At 35.0% G+C, this 22,265-nt stretch overlaps 1 protein-coding gene across 1 annotated transcript in view; it reads left to right on the top strand.

Annotated features, from left to right (window-relative positions):
* Positions 1–22,265, top strand: part of Trissin (trissin) — a 74,819-nt gene that overhangs the window by 34,617 nt on the left and 17,937 nt on the right. Inside the window, exon 2 of the mRNA XM_081737563.1 lies at positions 7,585–7,650. Within this exon, the coding sequence (XP_081593689.1) occupies positions 7,623–7,650 (28 nt within the window). The 5' untranslated portion in view covers positions 7,585–7,622. The remainder of the gene's footprint in view (positions 1–7,584; positions 7,651–22,265) is intronic.

Below are 22,265 nucleotides of genomic sequence, written 5' to 3'. Positions count from 1 at the left end.
TTAAATGTACAGAAATATACAGATTTACTGTTGTTAACAGATTATGCCTTTCCTCTGAAGTAGTGATAGCCAATTCCGGAATTCTTACTTTCCGGATTCCGGAAAGTAAAATCGGAAAAAAATCGGAATTTGGAAAACTTTGATTTCGGAAAAATCTGGAATTCGGAAAAAATCCGGAAAGTGAAATTTCCGATTTCGGAAAATTTTGGCCATCTCTGAAGTGACAACTGTCACACTTTAAAACTTTTTCAAATAATCATCTTAGTAAATATTAGGTATGCTTAAAAATAGAACTGCTGTAATGTGTAGTTTTGGTATTACCTAAATATATATTTTTGTACTTTAACTATGACTTTCAACTTTTTTCCCAATTGTACCATCGCTTACAACTATCAAACTTTTGTAACTTTTTATAGGATCAGTTTGCATTTACTAGATATGATTAAATAACAAAAAGGGATACCTTTTTTGTAATAATCTTGCTGTTTTGTGAATGGAAAATATAGGCCTAGCAATGTAAGGGATTAAGTGATTATTACAAGCCCTATCAACAGAAATAAGAAATAATAGACTAATGTACATAGATGAAAATAATAAACACACATACCAGTAATACTTCTTAGAATTACATAGATTTATATACAAACTGTTGTGTCCTATATTTCACAGCTCATTCTTTTCATTGATGATACAATGTCTTCTTTTAATTTTGCTTTCAGTTGCGTAAGTCCGGCAGATTGGCTTGTAACACATGGAACAGTATATTCCCAGATAATATTTTCAAAAGGTATCCAACAAAAGTCTTCATTTTCTGGCCAGTAGAATATAGAAGGCCCAGAGAGATTCATGAATTGCACTCTGACGTACAAAAATAATAATTACAAAAATACCAAAAGCACACTTCTTATTTTTAAACCATATTATGTATGTGCTAAAATGATCCTACAAAAAAGGTTTCAAGAATTTCACAGTTGTAATTTACGAGCAATGACACAATTTGTAACAAAACTTAAAACTGTATATTTCCGTACATGTAAAATACCAAAAAAGTAATAATTACAAAAATACCAAAAGCACCCTTAGCATATCATGTATGTGCTAAGATAATTCTATTTAAAAAGTTTCAAAAATTTCATAGTTGTAACTTACGAACAATGACACAATTTATAACAAAACTTAAAACTGTATATTTCCATACATAAAATATAATAATTACAAAAATACAAAAAACATCCTCTTTATTTTTTAACCATACCCTGTACGTGTTAAGATGAATGTACGAAAAAGGTTTCAAAAGTTTCATAGTTGTAACTTTTGAGCAATGGCACAATTTGTAAAAACCCTAAAATTTGCTTTGTGTGCCCATTAATGTTTGACAGTGTAACCTTTTGCAAGGTTACTTAGGATCTACTGAAAAAGCAAAAATGAAGCTTTCATTTGACATCTGGATGAGCACAATAACTTCAAAAATAAGGAAGTTATGGTAATTTTGTTCCATGATGCTGAATGCCAAAAAGTGAAATTGGTGCAAAATTCACATTTTTCAAAAATTTCTCTCCGGCCCATTTCTCATCCAAAAAATCGAAAAAAAATAATTTAGCATAATTTCATTGATATTTATGTATGAAAAATTTGAAGAGAGTCTGAGACATTGAAGCACAGTGCTTTGGGTGATTTGACATGGAATGATCCATATATGAAATCTTTAAGTTTTACGTCCCACAGTAATGCCGGCTAGGCTGAAGGAGACGGATATATCAAACTCATAATAATAAGTAGCTCTCAGAATTTATTAAGGCATATATATACGAAAGTAGTCCCAAAAGTATCCAACCTAACAAAGAAAACAAAAAAGCTTAGAAAAACTATTTTTATTTCTCAACATAGTATATTTTAACTCGATGTACTTTTCCCAGCGATGTTCAATAGCTTCAACCCTCCTTATAGTGGGAATTTTCGAATTTCCTCAAAATAGCGATTAACCACCTCTTCGTTGTTGGCATTTTTACCACTGAGCAATTTTTTCAAGTTTGAAAAGAGAAAATAATCAGAGTGCCAAATATGGCGAATAAACTGCGTAAAGAAAAAAACTTTTGGAAGAAATTTAAACATCCCTTCATCCTTAGGATACACATTGAAATTAACGTTAATTATAAAACTCCAGACGACTCAACTGCTAACTATTTTCAAAAGTTGGTTTTAAACGATGTAAGAATTCATGAAGCACTCTAGTTTTCGCATCAATTTTGAATCCTTTCCATTTAAAATTGAAAATTTTGTAAACGCTGGGATATAAACGTCAACTAATTTTTAAGGAGAGTTTGTATGCCAAGTTTTACCTCCCTAACTTGAAGGCTTCCTGAGATAGTCCATTTTGACAATTTTTTAAATCCCTCTCCCCGTTATTATACGCATCTTAATGAAAGAGGCATGATAAAAATCCAACAACATTTCCACTGCAGACATGGTGTGGATTTGTATAAGAGACAAAGAAATAAACACAGAAATTCTGCATTACATATCCAGACACTGTCAAAAGTCTGAGCACATATTGATATTTCAGAATTTTTCAGATAAAATACGCTTTATTCATAATACCTCTGTTTGCTGGTGCTGTTTTGCAAAATGTTCGTGTAATGAAACGAAAATACACTGTTATTCTGTTTCCATTGAGACAAATTTGTTGAGGAATATGTGTTCATCAAGTGCCGATTGATAAGAGCTTTACAAATCACAAGTATTGGTTTGAAATATTAATTCCACTTTTGCGACTCCAACAGCTTTGAAGAGCTTTTCAGAGTGTTCACTGAGTGTCATGTGAACACTCCGCAAGTCGAATTCATCCCGCAAGAGCTCGATGGGTGAAAATTGTAAGGCCATGGCAGTTTTTCCATTCTTGTGTTGATGTGAGTCTGTTCTTTACTTTGCAGATAATTACTGCATAACTTGGAAGAATGTTTAGGATTGTTATCCTGTTGTAGTACAAAGTTACAATATGGCACAAAATCCACGTTTCTAATGGAATTGCATGCCTCACTTAAATGTTGTAGTATACGTTTTTGTCAATTATTCTGTTGATTTGATTTAAATCACAAACTTGAATGCCTGTAAAACATCCACACACAATGATACTATATTTTCCGTATTTTACTGTAAATATTACAGAGTCGGGATGAAGGCGCTTTTTGGAAGGTCGACGCACAAACATCTGGCATTGGGAACTGAAAAAATGAAATTTAGATTCGTACCATCTTCCATTGTTTATTGGTAAAGTCTAAGTTTTGCTCAAGAGTGCCTTTTCGAAATGTTTCCTGCTCGAAGAAGTGGTTTTGTTGCTGCAATCGCACCTCCAAGACAATAATTTGTAGGTTTCGGACAGCTGCCCCATCTGATACTAAATGGGAATTGCTCTTCCGTAGTTGTGTTGTTACTTCCGGAGCGATTAAACATCTTCTCAGTTTGCTTGTAGTTCTAATGTATATTTCCTCAGGAGAAGTTGTTATTTTTGGAGGACCAATTAGTTTCCATACAATACTTTAAACAGTCAGACGCATTGCCCCGACTGATATCTGCAACCACGGAGCGATTGTCCTCAGAGAATACTCTCTTATCTCAAAATAAACACTTGAGCACGTGACTCGGTATTTAGTTCACAACTTTTCTTCTGCATTTTATACTACTTTCACGTCCTTCACATTAATTTACTAATTCACGCGCATGAAAGCAGCATTATCGCATTTCACATATTCGAACCTAAGTTTACCCATATACGACTCGATTAAATAGCACACACATATACACACATAACTTTTTTGGTACTAAACAGACAACTACTGATAAAGGTTCGTATAAATACCACTAGACGTCGTTGAAATGATGCATCACCAGACAAAGCGTGACGCTAGTTGTCTGTTCGTTATTTAATTGTTTACTTCAAAACAGTTTTCCTCAATAAATGTGTCTCAATGTAAACAGGATCATGCATTTTCGTATCCTCATGTTATTTTGCAAAACAGGGTTTTGTATAGACACAATGTCTATTAATTCGAAAATATTGAAAAATTAGTGTTGTACTCAGACTTTTGACAATGATTATATGTATGTATATGTTATTGTCTAGGCGGAAGAACAGATAAATGGCCGGCGCGACCTCCTGTTCATATTGCTATCTCTCCAGCAAATATTCAATAACGCAAATGAATAAATTCTCCTGAAATACTTACATTATTTTTCTGGAATAACACACAAAATGATTTGTGTATCTCGTAAATCGGCTAACCTGTAGTTACAGCTACTGCATATTGGTTATAGACATAGTATGAGATGTCTATCGCAACAAACATCTACAAATGGCGTTATACTCGCCCTCTCTCAACTTAATTGGTATATGATCCCTCCCAATATCTGTACCATCATTCTTTCATGGAGGCAGTCCACCACTCTGTATAGGTTGACAGTATAACTCCACTTTTACACGTTTCAAAGAAAACGCATGAAAGTGTATACGTTATATATAACTCTTTCTCCATTGAGGATTTGCAAACTTCTTATCCATTGAAAGACACGTTCTTCCTCCCTTTTAGATATCCAAACTATGCAATGCGTAAGTGTCGAAAGTCTTATAAAACAGCTTTGCCCGCCTGTATGTTGACAGGTATCAGAGCAAAAACGGTAAAAGATATCATGGAGTTTTTATTTTTTATTTATTTATTTATTTATTTATTTATTTTTTTTTTTTTTTGCAATCCATTCAGTGTCCCAAGAATAGATTTCATCTCCTTCGTAAAACCCTCTGAAAACTGGAGTGTTCGTCATCTATAGGATTGTAGCTACGATCCATAGTCTAAGACCATTGGTGCAGCAAATTTCAGATTTGATACCTGATATATAATTATTAAAATCAATTCATATGCAACAACAGCAATTTCATACCTTGAAATTTAGTCACAACTCACAGTCTAAGGTCATTAGTGGAAAATTATTCTTGGCGCGATCTGAACTAGCTGATCAGTGTAAAGTTATTCTTGATGCAGTTTGATTGAATTATCACTTTCAAACTTTCTTTAAAATTTTAATAAAGGTTTCAAATTTTTGGTATTTTTTTCTGTCACTGTTTGATTTTAAATTTTTAGTTTGAAAATTTTTGAGAAATTTTTAGGATGAAAATTTTGATTGGAATTTTTAAAGTAAATTTTAGTTTAATTTTTGGTATTTTAATTTTTTGTTTGAACATCTTTGTTTAAATTCTGCAAGCTTGAAAAATTTTTGCACTCATTGGAAGTTTTTTGATTAAATGTTTAATTCGAAATTGGTTTTTACTTGTTGAAAACTATTTCTTTTTTAATTTTTGGTTTGAAAATTGTGTTTAAAATTTTTACACTGCCTGAAAATGTGTAGTTTACTAAAAAAAAATTACAAGTGTAAGAAAAGAATCGAATCAGTTTAGAATAAAGGAATATGGCAACACTGTTTACAAAAATTTCATGATGCAATCATAAATGTCAGAATAAGTTTATACAACGTGAGCAGAATTGAATCCTATTTCTTTATAATTGTTTTGGTACCCTTTGGTAGTGCATTAAATGACACACAAATTACTTATCCCATGAAAGAGAATTGACTCCTGCACTCATCTATATAAGCATATATTACAATAAGACATTGTCAAAGAAAATATAGTAGGTTAAAAATATACAATTTGTTTTAAATTTTTGACAATTTTTTACCCATGAAGAGACCAAACAGAACCAACCAAATTTACAGAAATATATATTCGAATCATAGAGAAATTTACCAAATTTTTGTTTTCTTTTTCAAAATTTCCAAATTTCAAGGTGGGCTAATGTACTCATTCCAAGAATTGAAATGAGTGCATCAATGTACTTATATCCTATGAAAGTAAATATACTCCTGTACTCAACCATCTAATTATATATCGCGTTAAAGGCTCATCAAAAAAGATAAATTATGTCAATAACCGACCACATGGCAAATACGTGGCGATAATAATAATTGACAAGTTTTACCCACAGAAGGGAATAAGCACGGTCACCCAAATTTACTGCAGTATATATTTGGGAATATTTATCAAATTTTGTTTCTTGGCAATTTCCAAATTTAAGTGATAGGTCAATACCCATCCCAAAAATTTAGAGGAGTTTTGTATATACTCATGTCTTATAAATACTAAATTAAGAAGTCTACATTGTGGTATAAACAATTTTTCATTTAAAGTTGATAAGTAGTTTACTCTTGAGGGCGAGTTTTTCTAGGATGATTTGCCCAAAAATGACTCATCCTAATTTGTTTATATTTAGTAACAAATGTTATATGAAGATACTTACAATATACTATAAATCATTTTTCATTTAAAATTCACAAGAGATAGTTTACTCTTGGAAGTATTTTCCCAGATCAACTTTTCAAAAATGACTTAGGCAATTTTGTTCATATTTGGAAAATAAATATTAAATTTATAAATCTACATTGTGGTATAAATCATTTTTCAATTAAAATTCATAAGGAGCAGTTTACTCTTGAGGACAAGTTTTTTTTTTTTTTTTTTTTAAGGATGATTTCCCAAAAGCAACTAAGGCAATTTTATTCATATTTTATAAATAAAAGTTCCATTAAGAAATCTACAATTGAGCATTTATCATTTTTCATGTAAAAGTCCTCAAGAGGTAGTTTACTTTTATGGGTGATTTTTTTCCCTCAAAAATGACTCAGAGAATTTTGTTCATATTATTTAAATAAATGCTGCACAAAGAGCCTACAATATTGTATGAGCCATTTTTAGATTTAAAATTTACAAGGGGTAGCTTATTTTTGGAGGTGAGTATTTTTCACACAATTTGCTCAGAAACTGTTCAGTTAGTTTGGTCTTGTTGCATTTATGAATACTTAATTTATAATTCTATAATAGACATAAGTCATTTCGAGTGAAAAAGTCCACAAGTGGTAGTTTATTCTTCATGGTTTTCTTTACGGACGATTTGCTCAAGAACGACTTAGACACTTTCATAAATAAAGATTTCTGTATTAATCATACAATATATGATATGACTAATTTCTTCTCAAAACAACCAATAAGGTGTAGGTTGCTGTTGGAGGTATTTTCTTCGATACAGTCTTCCGAAAGTGCCTTATAATTTTGTTCATATTTCGTAAATTAACGGTTCCGTAATAACTACACCAGAATATGATTCAACTCCGGTAGATATAATCTGATGGACAAGTCATTATTTAAAACTTAATCTTCTCCCGCAGATGTGTGTTTTATAGTGACAAACACCGTATTCGTGAGTTTCCTTTGAATTTAATCGTTCCACTCTTATCTCCCATTTCATTATCACTATCTTCCTTAGCCTCGGAGGACAATCGTGGGACGTTAAACTAAAAAGAATTTAAGTTATATATCTTTTACTACTGTATGTATTAGTTTGATAATACGATTTCTTAAAATTATTTTGTAGACTATGGTTTTCATTACTAATAATATTATCTAGTTATGATGTTAGGAATAATTTATACTTTAGACGGATAGAATATCAAGAGTTAATATTAACGCTTATTTCTTTTCAGATAGCTAAGACCAAGCCCTCTAATATATTTCAATTGCCATGAACGGAACTACTCTTCTAGTATCAGGTAAGATACGTACAATGCCTACATAAAAATGAATTATTTTGAACATACAGTATTATCAATACTTCAAAACATTGAGTGTCCTAATAAAAGGTAAGGAAAGAAAGAAAAAAGTGCCTCGTAAGAACGCAGTTGTTGGATATTCACTTCCGAATCTTATATCTGTAATGATTATTTAAGCACAAGGAATGTTTTTAAGGTCTTAGGAATTGTTGCTCCGCTTATTAATATTCAAAATTGATAACTAACACTTGTGAGCACAAACAAGTTGTGAAATGTTTGTCTCATAATATTAGCCAATGCTGGTCACATTTCAATTTAGCCTCTGTACGAGTGTTCTATAAATGTTAACTTCTAAAAGTAAGACGTTTTTAAAACTCAGAGTCATTGTTCTGTTTCTTGGGAAAGATGGACTTAAAACATCGGAAATCTTTCAACTATTAACAGTGGCGGCAATTGAACGTTAAAAGTGAGAGGGGGGCAAGACCTGAATATTTGTATATTAATGTTAATTTCCTTGTTTGTTTCTAACACTATTTGACAAAAGGTTGTATAACTAATAGGATACTATTTTTTCAGTTAAAATATCTATAACGTATTTCATAGTTTATTAAGCAAATTGACAAGAGCAACGCAAGTAGGGACTAGCCCTTTGTACTTTTAAACAACGAAGGTGTAAGAAGAGATTTAATTTCTTGCTCATGAACATCATAAAATTCTGTCTGGAAAATTGTGTGATCAGAGTATTTAATAAGAAATTTGCAAAACAAATAAATAGATAGGATAATATTAATCAGAGTAATGAATAATGAAGCTTGTTCTGTAGAAGTTATATTGAAACTGGGGATTAATGAACAACTTATATTTTTAATTCCACATATGCTATTAAATGTATGTTATTACTCTTAGAAAATGAAAGACAGAAATTACTACAAGCGTATGCTACGACATACACCCTCCATTCCAAAAGAAACCGAACTTTTGAAAACAAATAGTACCACTAGTGCCATCTGTTGTAATATTTTAGCGGTAGATGGCGTGGTCCCTCATTGACAACTGGTATAATTGTCATGACATTTGGATGCACGGCAACAAAGTTATTGCGTTTCAACTGTCAGTGTGTTGTGTACATCGGTCGGAAAATGAGTTTCAAACAACGAGCTGCAATTGAGTTTTGTGTTAAAGTGGGTAAAACTTTTAGTGAAACGCACCAAATGCTACAAAATGCATATGGTGATGAGTGTCTATCCTGTACGCAAGTTTACGAGTGGTTCAGGCAATTCAAATCGGGTAGAGAGACGCTGGATGATGACGAAAGATCAGGCCGTCCCAGAACCGGATTATCGGAAGAAAACATCGAAAAAGTGCGTGAATTCATCAAACATAACAAAAAATCGTCGGTGAAAGTTATTGAAATGGAATTAGGCATTCCTCAAACGACCGCATACCGCATTTTGACCGAAGTTTTGGGCCTTAAGAAGGTTAATTCGCTGTTTGTACCACACAAACTCACCGAAGACCAAAAAGTTGATAGAATTGCGCATTGCAAAGACATCGTTAAAAGTGCTCGGCAGGATCGAAACTTCTTGAAATCGATTGTAACTGGTGACGAGACGTGGTGTTTTGAATATGAGCCCAAAACAAAGCGGCAAAGTGCTGAATGGAGAGCGCCGGATGAAGGAACACCCAAAAAAAAGTCGCTTGGTGAAGTCAAAAGTTAAGGTGATGCTGATTTGCTTTTACGATTCAAAAGGAATTATCCACAAAGAATTTGCTCAGCCCGGCCAGACAGTGACTGGAGAGTTTTACTTAGGTCATGAAGCGTTTGCTGGCAAGAATTCGTCGTATTCGGCCCGAATATCGCGAAATCGGCAGTTGGACTCTTTTGGACGATAATGCACCATCACATCGTTCGCGACTTGTAACTGAATTTTTGGTCAAAAATCACATTATTCGGTTGCATCATCCGCCCTATTCACCAGATCTCGCTCCGTGCGATTTCTATCTGTTCCCGAAACTGCATTTGGCGATGAAAGGAAAGTGGCACGCATCGATTGATGCCATTGAGAAGGCGACGACCGCCGTCCTAAAGACCATTCCAATAAAGGACATGGAGAAGTCGTTTGACAACTTGTTGGAGCGTGCAAATATGTGTATCGATGCAGAAGGGGAATACATTGATTAATAAAAATGATTTGTTCCAAAATGTACATTGCTTTTTTGTTTTTTTAAAACGTTTGGTTTCTTTTGGAATGGAGGGTGTACTTAAGGAAATACTTCTGCAGCGTCCCGAAACATGTTCGTTGCCATTAGGTGCAGTTTTCACTTTCTTGGACACATATCAAAACACAACAATACTTAGAATCACTCCACACTCCAGTTATAAAACCTAGAATTATGTCGAATTCACTAAATTAAATTGTATATACACTCGTACACCTCTAAACACACCACTTCACTCGTATATTACACTGCAAAACAATGGGAAAAGTATGGGAGACCCGGCTTCGATTCCTGGTCGGAGCTCATGTGTTTCGGATTTCACGTTAATCACTAGGTTCCGTCTCATATAGCCTCGTTGCTGAAAAGGACGTTAAGCTCAAAATCAACAACTCAATGGAGAAGGTAGAAATTGTTTCTTATTACTCTCTTTTTAATCAATATTCCTTACTATTAGAAAGATGAAAGACTTTTTAGGAACTTTCGATTTTTGTGCAATTAAAGAATAACTCGTGAAAGACCTTTTTTTGGCGAAATATTCTCTCAGTTAGTTTCAAAGCGACTGATTAAGGTATAGAACCCTTGTAAAAAGAAAGAAAAGTATCCTGGAACTGTTGCGCTCCAATAGGATAATTTTTGGACCTTTTCCGTGGCAATTAAAATGCAATTCCTGTAGTTTCTTAACTCCACGGAAGGCAACCAATACATAGGCCTACTCACGCAACGAAAAATATTATATGGCACATTTTTTTCTACGAACCAGTAATACACACAAAAACTTTACATTTCCAAATGAAACTCTATATACATTAATGGGTCACTTCAAAAAAATTGGGGGGCAACTGCCCCCCCTAATCGCCGCCCATGACTATTAAATGTAGTGTTTTGCTAGCCTGCAGAATCGAAAAGTACGTTATAAAATTGGTTGTTCTAGTTAAAGTTAATAGAACGTATCTCGATGACCATCCCCATAGCGGACGACTAATTGTAGCTTTAAGCGAAGTTGTGAAGAATCTGTTGTGTGAAGTGACAGATCAATAATAATTATTAGAAGGTATAGGCGGTGGCAAACATCAAGTTAATATTAAGCACCATTAATCGAAAGTAATTAAGGATTTAGTTCGCAAGAAACAACGTCTGTTTGGGTCGGAACAGAAACAGCGCAGATTTGACATTTTGCCATTAACTTCAAGAGCTAGTAGCTCATTATAAAAACTTACTATGGCAATGGATAGTAACTGATGAAATATGTATCCTGTTCTTTGAGTACTCTGAAACGAAATGCCATGGTGCAGATCAAAAGGATCATCAATTCAAGCTTGTTATGTTCCTTCAATTGACAAGATAATAATTACAGTATTATGAGATTGTGACGAAAAACCTTGGTGGCTTACCTGCCAAAAGTGAACGCAATTAACGCAAAATATTATTCTAACTTTTTTTTTTTTTTGTTCATTTCACTGCGACAAGCGCTTATGAAACCCGATCGAGTAATCTTCTTAACCAATCGTTGCTACAACATGACAATGTAAGATCACATACTGCCTGTCTAAGTGAAAAAAGTGACAGAAGTGTGCTTTTCTTTCCAAAATCTACCTTATTCTCTTAACCCAACTCCAAGAGAATATCATTTCTTCCCAGAGCTGAGAAAATTTCTGAATGGTGTACAATTTCAGAACTTAAAATTACACAAAGTATGTTGAGGACCAATAAATAAGCGGAACTGTGAAATTATTTTACGATAATCTGTGCTGGAACATTTGGTTTCGTGCTGGCTGAAGTTCATACAGTCAAATAGAAAGTAACAGTGAATTACAATGTTGTAATATAGACGAATGTTAATGAAATTAAAAATGCATACCGAAAATTCCTAAATACAGCGCGTTATTTGATCTCGTATCATTGTGTCGTCTACATACAGATGGTGATCAGAAAAATGGAAACATCTGAACGAAATTGCAACTTACCAGATTAATATGGTGTCGGGCACTTTTCGAATTCAGAACAGCCTTGATGCGACGTGGGATGGAGGCATAGAGGTCGTGAATGGTAGCAAGTGGAATTTTACACCATTCCTCGTACGGGGCATCGGCCAGTTCTGTGAGGGAGGATGGAGGTGGAAATCGTCGCCGGAGTCCTGTTTCCAAGATGGACCACAGATGTTCAATTATGTTGAGATCTGGGGATTGGGCAGGCCAGGGGAGGTGTTGAACTTCATCCCGATGTTCCTCAAACCACGCTGCAACAACGCCAACTGTGTGAATGGGTGCATTATCATCCTGGAAGATGGCGTCATTGTCCGGGAACAACATCCGGACCATAGGATGCAAGTGGTCTCTTCAAATTGCGACATAATCGTTGGCAGTGATTCGTCCGCTAAGTGTGACCACAGGACGCAATGAAACCATGATATGGCGGCCCACAGTATCACCGAGCCGCCGCCATGTTTCACAGTTGGGCGGAGACACTGCAGATCATAAGTTTCTTTGGGCGTTCTCCACACATAAACACGGCCCGTGGTTGGGAATAGGGTGAAAGATGACTCATCCGACCATATCACACATTTCCAGTCCTCAACGGTCCAAGTTGCATGGTCGCGGCACCATTTGCGGCGTGCGAAAGCGTTATGGTCCCTGATGAGCGGTTTGGCCCGTGCAACACGATCCTGTAAATTCATGTCATGTAATTCGCGGCAGACTGTGATTGTCGAAACAGAGTGGGGGAGGTGCTGATTGAGTTTCTCCGTCACTTGCTCCGCAGTGGCACGATGGTTCTGCGTGACAATGCGCTTTAATACCCGGCGTGACCTGTCACTCATGATTTTCTTCCCCCCACTGTTCCGCTCACCGATGTGGTTTTTCCGTGTGTTGTGTAGGCCGTGATCACCTTCGACACTGTCCCACGCGACACACCTAACACAGTAGCCACTGCCGTCCGACTCACTCCACATAACCGCGCACCAACAATTTGCCCTCTTTGAAAATCTGAGAGGTCTCCCACTTTACACTACCTCCGTCTGCTGCAGCCACTGGACACTGCTGTTCCACTGCGCCTGACGTAGTATGGAGACCGACCTAACACATCACCACCAGCGGTCCGGCGCTGCGGGCGCCACGACACCACTGCCAACCCATACATCTGACGCGTTGCCAACTACAGATGTTTCCATTTTTCTGATCACCATCTGTATAGTACCATATAGTACATTTAATACTAATGGACTAAAATTTGAAATAGCTTCGTGGAATAAAATTTGAAATAGGACTTGAATTGGAAAAAAATATCCTAAGTCCATTTTCCGTATTTTCAATTCTATTTAATCATTGGCATCTATGGTCTATGGGCTACTTAGTTGCATAATATTACATCCTAATTCCAACTTTAAACCTTATTTTTAATACAAAATAATTTAGATTGAATAAAATAGCATCCCAAGTCCTTTGAGAGGTTTAGGACGTTTTTGCATTCGGGCGAAGCACATCGCTGCAATTAATGACTGAGAGAATACAAACTATTCTCCCTGGCGGCAGCTCATGTGGTTCGGATTCCACGTCTCACATAGCCTCGCTGCTGAAAGGGACGTTTAACTCAAAATCAACTCAACTCAACTCGTAGGATATGATGTTTCTTTTTTTTTTAATTACAATACTTCCAGTGTAGCCTCTGAAAAAAAAACGCAATAAAGAAATTACGGCAATTTATTTAAATATTTAATTAGAATTGAACAATCTACTCAAAATTTGTAAACGATAAATGAAAACATCTTTCTACAGCCTATGGTTCCCAAGAACTCACTGTCGACAGGATAGGCCATAATCGTATAAACAATTTTGTTTATACTTAACAAAACAATACACCAATATCAGCTCTATAATATGGTAAAATTTATTTTTCTATAGGTAAAATCCAAAAGGGGTAGTTTACACTTTGGAGGAAGTTCTTTTTGGACGATTGTCCCGAAAACGCCAGAGATAATTTTGTCTGTACTTCATAAATAAATATTTCGTTAACAGGCCTATAATACAGCGTAAATCACTTCGCCTGAAAAGCTCACCAGGGGTAGTTTATTCCTGACTAGAAGAGGAGGAGGAGTTTTTTCTTACAAGTTTTTCAGAAACATTTAGATGTATTTCATTAATATATAAATATATTATCAATAAAAGTGGCCTAAGTGTTTTTCGTCACTCACTAAGGGTAGTTTACTTTTAGAGCTGAATGATTTCCGGACGATTTCCTCGAATATTTCGTAGCGGTTTTGTTCATATTTCATTAAGTAAATATCTCGTTAATTATCCTATAATGTGATGTAAGCCATTTTTCTCGAAATATTCTAAAAGAGGAAGTCCAAGAAGATTCGAAAGCCAAAAAAAGGCACAAAGATCCATAAAAGGGGTTGTTTATTCTTGGATGTAATTTTTTTTGGACAATATTCTCAAAAAAAAAAGATGATTTGTTTCTATTTTATAAATATACGTATATTTTGTTAACAACGTTATAATGTGGCATTAATTGCATCCTGAAAAGTCAATAAGCCGTATTTTACTCTTGGGGTGAGTTCTATTCAGAGAATTTTCTCAGTTACTCGGCCGAATTTGTTCATACTTCGTAAACAAATATTAACAAAAATTATATTTTCCTGGAGCTATTTCTTTTGGGAAAACCTACAAGGGGTAATCTACTCTTGGGTGACTTTTTCCAGACGGTTTTATCAAAGGTCAGATCAATTTTCGTGTACCCGCTACAACACGATCTAGTGATCTCTTTTACACTCGAGCTTCGAGAGTAAATATTGTCCAAAGGTCCATTCTAAACCGAATTGTCAGCATTTATAATCAGTTACCAGAAACTGTCGACGACTTTTCAAATGAGTACCGGTATAATTTCAGATCCTTTATAAATAAGCTACCTTCGTAATGTTGCGTTGTGCTGTACCATCTTGAGCTCAAATTGTTATTCTATTGTTATGTTACCGGCATGGGTGCCCACAAGTGGGGACTAGGACGCAAACTGCGTCATTGAAATATTTGGGGGGGGGGGCAAAAAATCTATATAAATATGTTTGAGAGGGTGTAAAAATTAATCGAAAAGATTTTTTTTCATGGAAGAACACCTACGGATAGACAATTGAGGGGGGTGCGTCATGAACATGAGGGGGGTGGGCACCACTGGGTACCGGTACATGAATATTGAAATGTTTCAGTGTAAAATGGCCTAGTACTGTAAATGAAACCTATTATAAATAAATAAATAAAACTGCTCAGGCCATTTTCTTCACATTTCATAAATAAACAAATACAGTAAAATCTTCCGTTAACAGACCCTTCATTAAACAGAAATTTGTCTTAAACGGAAATATTTTATGTTCCCATAACTTAAGTACAAAAAAACTTGTTAATTTCCCTTCATTAAACGCAAACTGTGTTACGCGGATAATGGAAGTAAAAATTATCCTTTTAACAGAAAATTTCAAGTTCCGAAATGCAACGTTTAGAAAACTTGTAGATATTCAATGAGAGCTCAGGTACTGTAGTACATAAAGCTCACTACGTTGCCTGCGGTGTGCAAACCAAAATAGACAAAATGAAAATACATAGATACCCTAATTGAGAATTATATTACGAAAAGTGGTAAAGGAGAACAGAGAATGGAGGAAGAGAAGATTGTAGGATAAAGACTTATTAAGAAGCTGTCAAAGTTTAAAGGAACTGCAATAATTTGCCTAACGTTGAAGTGACACTGGTATGCTTAGTATGGTTTCTCAGGCCAAAGTGTTTGATGATAGTCAACCAGCTAAGCGATAATGTGTAACCCTCCTTGATTATTGAAAAAAAAAAATAATAATAATAAAGTTAACATATGCATACTACTTTTTGTGTTCATTGTAAATTTTGCGTGCATTAATTCTACTGTAAATTGACTAAGTTACGAATGGTATTTTATTTTATTTCGGTATGTCTATTATATACATGTTTTTTTATTATTATTATTTGTTTACTTCGTTAACCGAAAACCTACCTTTAACGAAAAATTTTGCGAGCCCCGTTTGACCTCGCTAAAAACAGGGTTAACTGTATTTCATTAATAACATTATAATATGGTGTAAGCAGTTTCTTGTGAAGATATCCCCAAAGAGTAGTTTATTCTCGGGAGTAAGTTTTCTTTGGACGGTTTTCTTGAGACCTGCTCAGCCAACTTTGTTCATATTTCACTAACAATCCTATTTGTGTGGAGTAAGTTCTTTTTTTTTTCTTTTTTAATATCTTCAAGTGGTGGTAGCTTATTCATGGGGTGAGTTTTCTCAGAAGATTTCCTTAAAAATTACTGAATTGGTTCATGTTTTCTAAGTAAACATAATAAATAAACACAATAACAACCCTACAATATAGGAAGCACATATCATTTCAAATGAAACATCAACAAGGAGTAGTTTAGCGTCTTGGTGATATTTTCTTCAATTTTTTTCTCGAGAATCCTTTTTTATAATTTTGTTCCTATTTCATAAATAAATGTTTTAGTAAACTGCTGAATGATTTTATACAACTTAATGAATGGGAGTGAGGAAGTTTAGTGCCGAAGTCGGCACCTTTCTGATATTACTTTTTAAATAGTAAAGAGTACGTATCATATCTACATAAACTAATCTGATCTTTCCCCATTTTATACTAAACCATTCATACCCACCTTTTCCAGGTTAAGCAAAATATAGTTTATTGATATTTGGTGTGAAAGAAATTGTGAAGAAAGAAAAACTCATAAGGTTGATAAAGAAAATTAATATGCTGCTAATAACCTAAACTTCTTACAACGTACTTCAAACAATATAATTTCATTATGGGAAAGTCCCTTAAGAACTCAATAATGGGGGCCACCGTGGTTCAGTGGTAGAGCACTCACTTCTGATGCGTGGTGTCCCTGATTCAATTCCAGTCCGCGCTAAGTGAACCTTGTGATGCACAAACAATGTGTTCGTGGATTATTTCAGGGTTCTCCCAATTTCTTGATCCCATTATTCTAGTTCATCTCATCATCCTTGTTTCCCGTAGCCTCGGTGTATAATAGTGGGACGTTAAAGTTTAAAATATACATATATATCGATAGTGTTTTTACACTATATTTTATACTAGCAGCGTTCACCCCGCTTCGCTGCGGTCACCCCGGAACGCAATAAACTTTGTTACTTAGATAATTTTTACTTTTTCGCTTTCAATTGATATGATAAAAACCATAGAAGATTGCAGTAAATGTTAACATTATATCGCCTGTCATTTATGTTAACCCGCCCCGCTTCGCTGCGGTCACCCCCGAACGCAATAAACTTTGTTAATTAGATAATTTTTACTTTTTCGCTTTCAAGTGATATGATAAAAACCATTATAACGCCTGTCATTTATGTTAACCCGCCGAGTCACAGGGTCATGCGGGTTGCATATAAATACGTTTATTTTTACCTATGATGAATAACTAACAAAGGATGGATACTTGAATGGTCCATTATCTCAAGACACTGGTAATTAAAAATTAAAGTGATATGATAAAAACCATCTAGGGTCCAAATCCTAAGAACCCCCCAAAAATGAAAGAAATCGGTTCAGCCGTATTAGCGTGATGAGCGGACAAAGGATTTGTGCGTTCTCTTTTATATATATAGATGTATATAGGGTTGTTACATGTTTTTGAAATATACGTTCTTCTTCATTATTATTATTATTATTATTATTATTATTATTATTATTATTATTATTATTATTATTATTATTATTATTATTATAGTAGGTAACTACATTGGAGGACACCGTAGCCTAATGGATAGAGCATTATTCGCGTGGTTCCAGATTCGATTCCCGTCCTGTGCTTCTCTAATTTTTCGGCGTCTACACAGCGTCGTGAGGCAAAACTGGGGAGTGATGTGAATAAAAAATGTGACGGCCGGTTTACAATAGGGCGACGCGTCGCGCTGACCACACGTTCGTCGCTAGGTTTAAAGTAGTTCCGTAGGACAGACTCAGTAATCGGGCGTGGAGCGACTCAGGCCCACAAATCAGGGCGTTAGACCAAGTGGTTTGGTTAGGTAACTACATTGAAAATTATGATTACCACGCATACAAGATTTCACTTGTGAGTATCTATTGATGTAGAACTGTTTAGAATCCCGATCAACTCCCCCGTATCATATTTATGGATCCCAAAACTTCCGTGGCAGGTTCCGGACCTAACTTTTTTTTTTAATTATTAAACGCTGGTGGTATCGTTGAATTAGATCTTGAATCAATAAGTACTTTTTTATGCCGCAAGGATTTTAAGAAACAAAGAAAAATTCACAAAGTTGTTCTTTACATACTTCAAAGTAAAGTCCGTCACCTTAGTACAAAAAGTGAAAGACACAAAAACAGAATGGAAAATAAAATCAAAAGGTGTTCAAAAAAAATTCGGGAACCACAAACTGATTTGTCTGGGGATTGATCCAGGAACTCTTCGTACCAGAGCCACTTTTCAGTAGCTGTGCCTCTTCGTATATCAATTATGAGTGATCGTTACTCACTATATTAATACGTTTTCCTTTAACTAATCAGTAACACATTTCCATTATCTTAACGAGAATTTAATTTTCTAAGTGTTTTGCTGTTTATAATGTAGCCTATATTGATAGTAAAATTCCAAAACAAAATTGTTTAAATATAGAGAAGAAAAAAATGAAAGATACCAACATTTCTTTCACAACTTTAAATCGAATTAAAGAATTTTAATATAGACCTATACGTATGAAGGACAGTTTTAAATCAATCAAATAGGTAGTCAATAGTCTTATATTTGTTCAATACATAAATAAATACCTATTTAAACAATTATGCACGATGCCGCGATGGCTTACTATGTAATAAGCGAGTAGAGAGCTCAGTGAGTAGAGAGCTCACTACTAGTGTGTGGGCTTCCTGGTTGGATAAGAGCTCAAGCTATGTGGGTTTTGTGTTAGAGAAGCACCGTGTGCGTGAATTTCCTCTTGGTTCTCCCGTTTCCTCCTACTCTTTATTCCACCATTTAGCTAATTATCATCAGCGCCGTTTTCTTTAGTCCCAGAACATAAATGTAGAGAGTTAACAAAAAAAGAAAGAAAGAAAGAAAGAAAGAAAGAAAGAAAGAAAAAAGAAAAGAGAGAAAAAAGCTAATCACTTCCTGTGTTTCTTCTTAGTTTATTATTTATTTGCTTTTAGTTATAACACATACTATGTAATACGACAGTTGAATTTCCAATATTGAATCACACTATCAGTGTACAATGAATCATACATTATTCTACAAAATACGGTTTGGATAAATAAGCTGTGGTTTGTAGTATTGCACAAGTCGAAAGTGCGAAAGTGCTTAAAATTTTGTAAATGTATAAAATTTGAAAATGAATATCCAACATCTATTTTTTCCTCTGGTAATTACGTGAAATAATAATTTCAGAAGGTGAAACAATTGTTGTATAATTCCAGCGTGAAAAGCATCTTACAAGCATAGCTGTAGTAAATTTAACAATAACGGATATTCAAATTAATACAAGCGATATATATGTATATATTAAATATAGGCCTAATAGTTTAATTATTATCAACATATTAACCTTCAGCTGGCTGGGGACTACACTCCCAGACTTCCACATCTGTTCAATCTACGACCTCGCACCTCATACTTCAGTGTTTGCTTCTGTTCTTCGCACGGTAAGAATGCGTGTATGGCATTATTCTTTGCAAGAAGTTTAAACTCTTTCTCCCTTAGATGGAAATTAAATTATTATAAACTCCCATGTCGGCTCAAGTACTAATTTGTGTCAAATGGTTCACTCGTTTTCCCATGATGGTAAGTCTCACAACCTCGAAATCATTTTTTTAGAGAGTAATTCGGGGGGAAGTGAACATATTAAGCATGAAAGTCTCACACAGAAATGGTGTAAAAAAAAATCCCACACAGAAATGGTAGCATAGCATATATGAATAAGATAGACCTTCTGCATTCTGAAAATACAAGTATGGTTTATATCGTGTCTCAAGTAATATGTACAGAAAGAAATGAATCATACAATATAAATTATTCACTTCACCCCACACGTTGGGGTGAAGTGAATATACATATGAGGTAGGGATGGTACCGAGACCGAGACGGACTTTTATATAAAGAGACGAGACCGAGACCGAGACGTACTTTTATATACCGAGACGAGACCGAGACCGAGACGTACTTTTATATACCGAGACGAGACCGAGACCGAGACAGACCTCTATAAATCGAGACGAGACCGAGACGAGACTTAGGTCAGTCTCGAAAGTCTCGGTCTCGTCTCGAATATTGATATTGATAGATACTAAAATTGCCTTCACTCAAAATTTGTTTCGTTGCTGTGTTAGATAATATAACGGTTGACTGATGTACATTGGCGTATTTAGGGGGTGGTTATCGGGCTTAAACCCCTACCGAAATAAATTTGTGATAATTTTTTGCATTGCACGTATAACGCAAATGTTTCTTACTCGTTCCTCAAGCCTCTCCGGAAACAAAATCCACTGCTGATGCAAATGGAATTCTCTCTCTCTCTCTGTCTCTGTCTCTGTCTCTCTCTCTCTCTCTCTCTCTCTCTATATATATATATATATATATATATATATATATATATATATATATATATATATATATATATGGTCGCGGTGCCACCCAGGTTCGCCCTGCATAGGTTCCCGGGGGCCCAACTTTAATTTTAAATGAAAGCAAGGGGTGAGTGGTACCTCGTTCAATAGACCTTGAAAAACTAAAAATCGTTGTGGCAAAGGATCTTTCATATCGAGTACTGTATTCAAAATGGCCGACAAGACTTGTTGCCTCTATCAGATACAGTAAAACGTGCAGTACCACTAATATGAAAACGGTGGAACATAAATGAACCGAACAAAAACTCAAATAGAAAATGTCATGTGGCACATCGTTTGATATTGTCGCGGAGGCTCCCAGGGCCACATTTCATGGGGCCCCAGTGCGCAACCTCAAAATTGTAAATGGAAACATGGGGTGAATGATACCTCGTTCAACATATCTTTAAAAACTAAATAGTCCTGTTGCAAAAGATCGTTCATATGGGTCACCGTTTTCAAAATGACCTCCAAGACATGGTACCTATATCAGGTAAAACGTCCAGTATCACTAATATGAAAACACCGAACAAATATTCGAATAGGAAATCACATAGGGTATTTATCATTCTGTAGCTCGGGAATGTTGCAACAATCGAAAAGATGATTAGAGTGAAAGTGACATAATGGAAAGGAAGAAATCTAACTCCTAGAAATTTACCCTAACCTCACTCCGTAAGTGAGTGAAGCGGGAAGGATCGGTGAAATTGCAAATGAGAGCCTTAGTTTTTGCAAATTGTATCTACGAAACAAAGTTATTTGAAATGTGTTTTTATAAGAGATAAATGTCTCTGTAATGGGATAAAGTGCGTAAAATTCTTGTTAAATGGCACATACCATTTTGATTGCGGGCAATGGTTTGATGCAAAAATGAATCAACTGAAATGCGAAACCAATTTGTCGAACAATGCAATTTTAGAACAATGTTTACAAACGTTGGTTTTGTTCAACAGTCGTCTGCATGATATTGGTTCTCTTCTTTTCTTTCTATGTCTTCTTGCATGTGATAGAATATGAGTTTCACTGAGATATCCACAGTTACATTCCGAATAACTTTCAACAGTAATTTCAGTTGTGATCCTTAGTAACGAAACGGTACATACTGATGCAGATATGTCCCAAAAATCTTTCACGCATTGCGTTAAATTATCAGGGGCGGGCAAAATGTTGTTAAACTTGAATTTCACCTTATTTCACTTTATTTTTATTCATTATAGTACCAGTCATTTGTACACACAAGTGCTTCAGACAAACCATATCTATTGCAAATAAAAGTGAGGTTCTCATTTGAGATTTTTCCATTCATTCCCGCTTCACCCACTTACGGACAGAGATCGGAAAGATAATTTTCTATCATTTCCCCTTTTGCATCATGTTAATTATACTTTAATAATCTTTTTCTCCGTTGCATTATACTCGAGCCGTGGAATGATAAATACCCTCCTCTGTGCTTTCCTATACGAGTTTTATTCTGTTCATTTATCCCACAATAGCCCATATATTATATAGTGTTTGTTTTATGGTGCAAGAATGCTTTCAAGAGAAGATGTTTTTCATAGTCTTTGGGCTACTTGTAATGTTAATGTTTAAGTTTTCGTTCCAGCAATACATGTAAATGGAAATTGTAACTGAAATGAAATGTAACTGATAAATTTTCAGTAACACTAGTTGTTCCCCCTAAGCCTTAGGCCTGGTGTACACTTTAGATTAAGACCGTGCTTAATTAAAAGTTTTAAT

Source organism: Thermobia domestica, chromosome 13, assembly GCF_964235325.1.
Source record: "Thermobia domestica chromosome 13, izTheDome1.hap1.1, whole genome shotgun sequence".
NCBI classification, from domain to species: domain Eukaryota; kingdom Metazoa; phylum Arthropoda; class Insecta; order Zygentoma; family Lepismatidae; genus Thermobia; species Thermobia domestica.
This window is presented reverse-complemented; position numbering and strand designations above follow the sequence as displayed.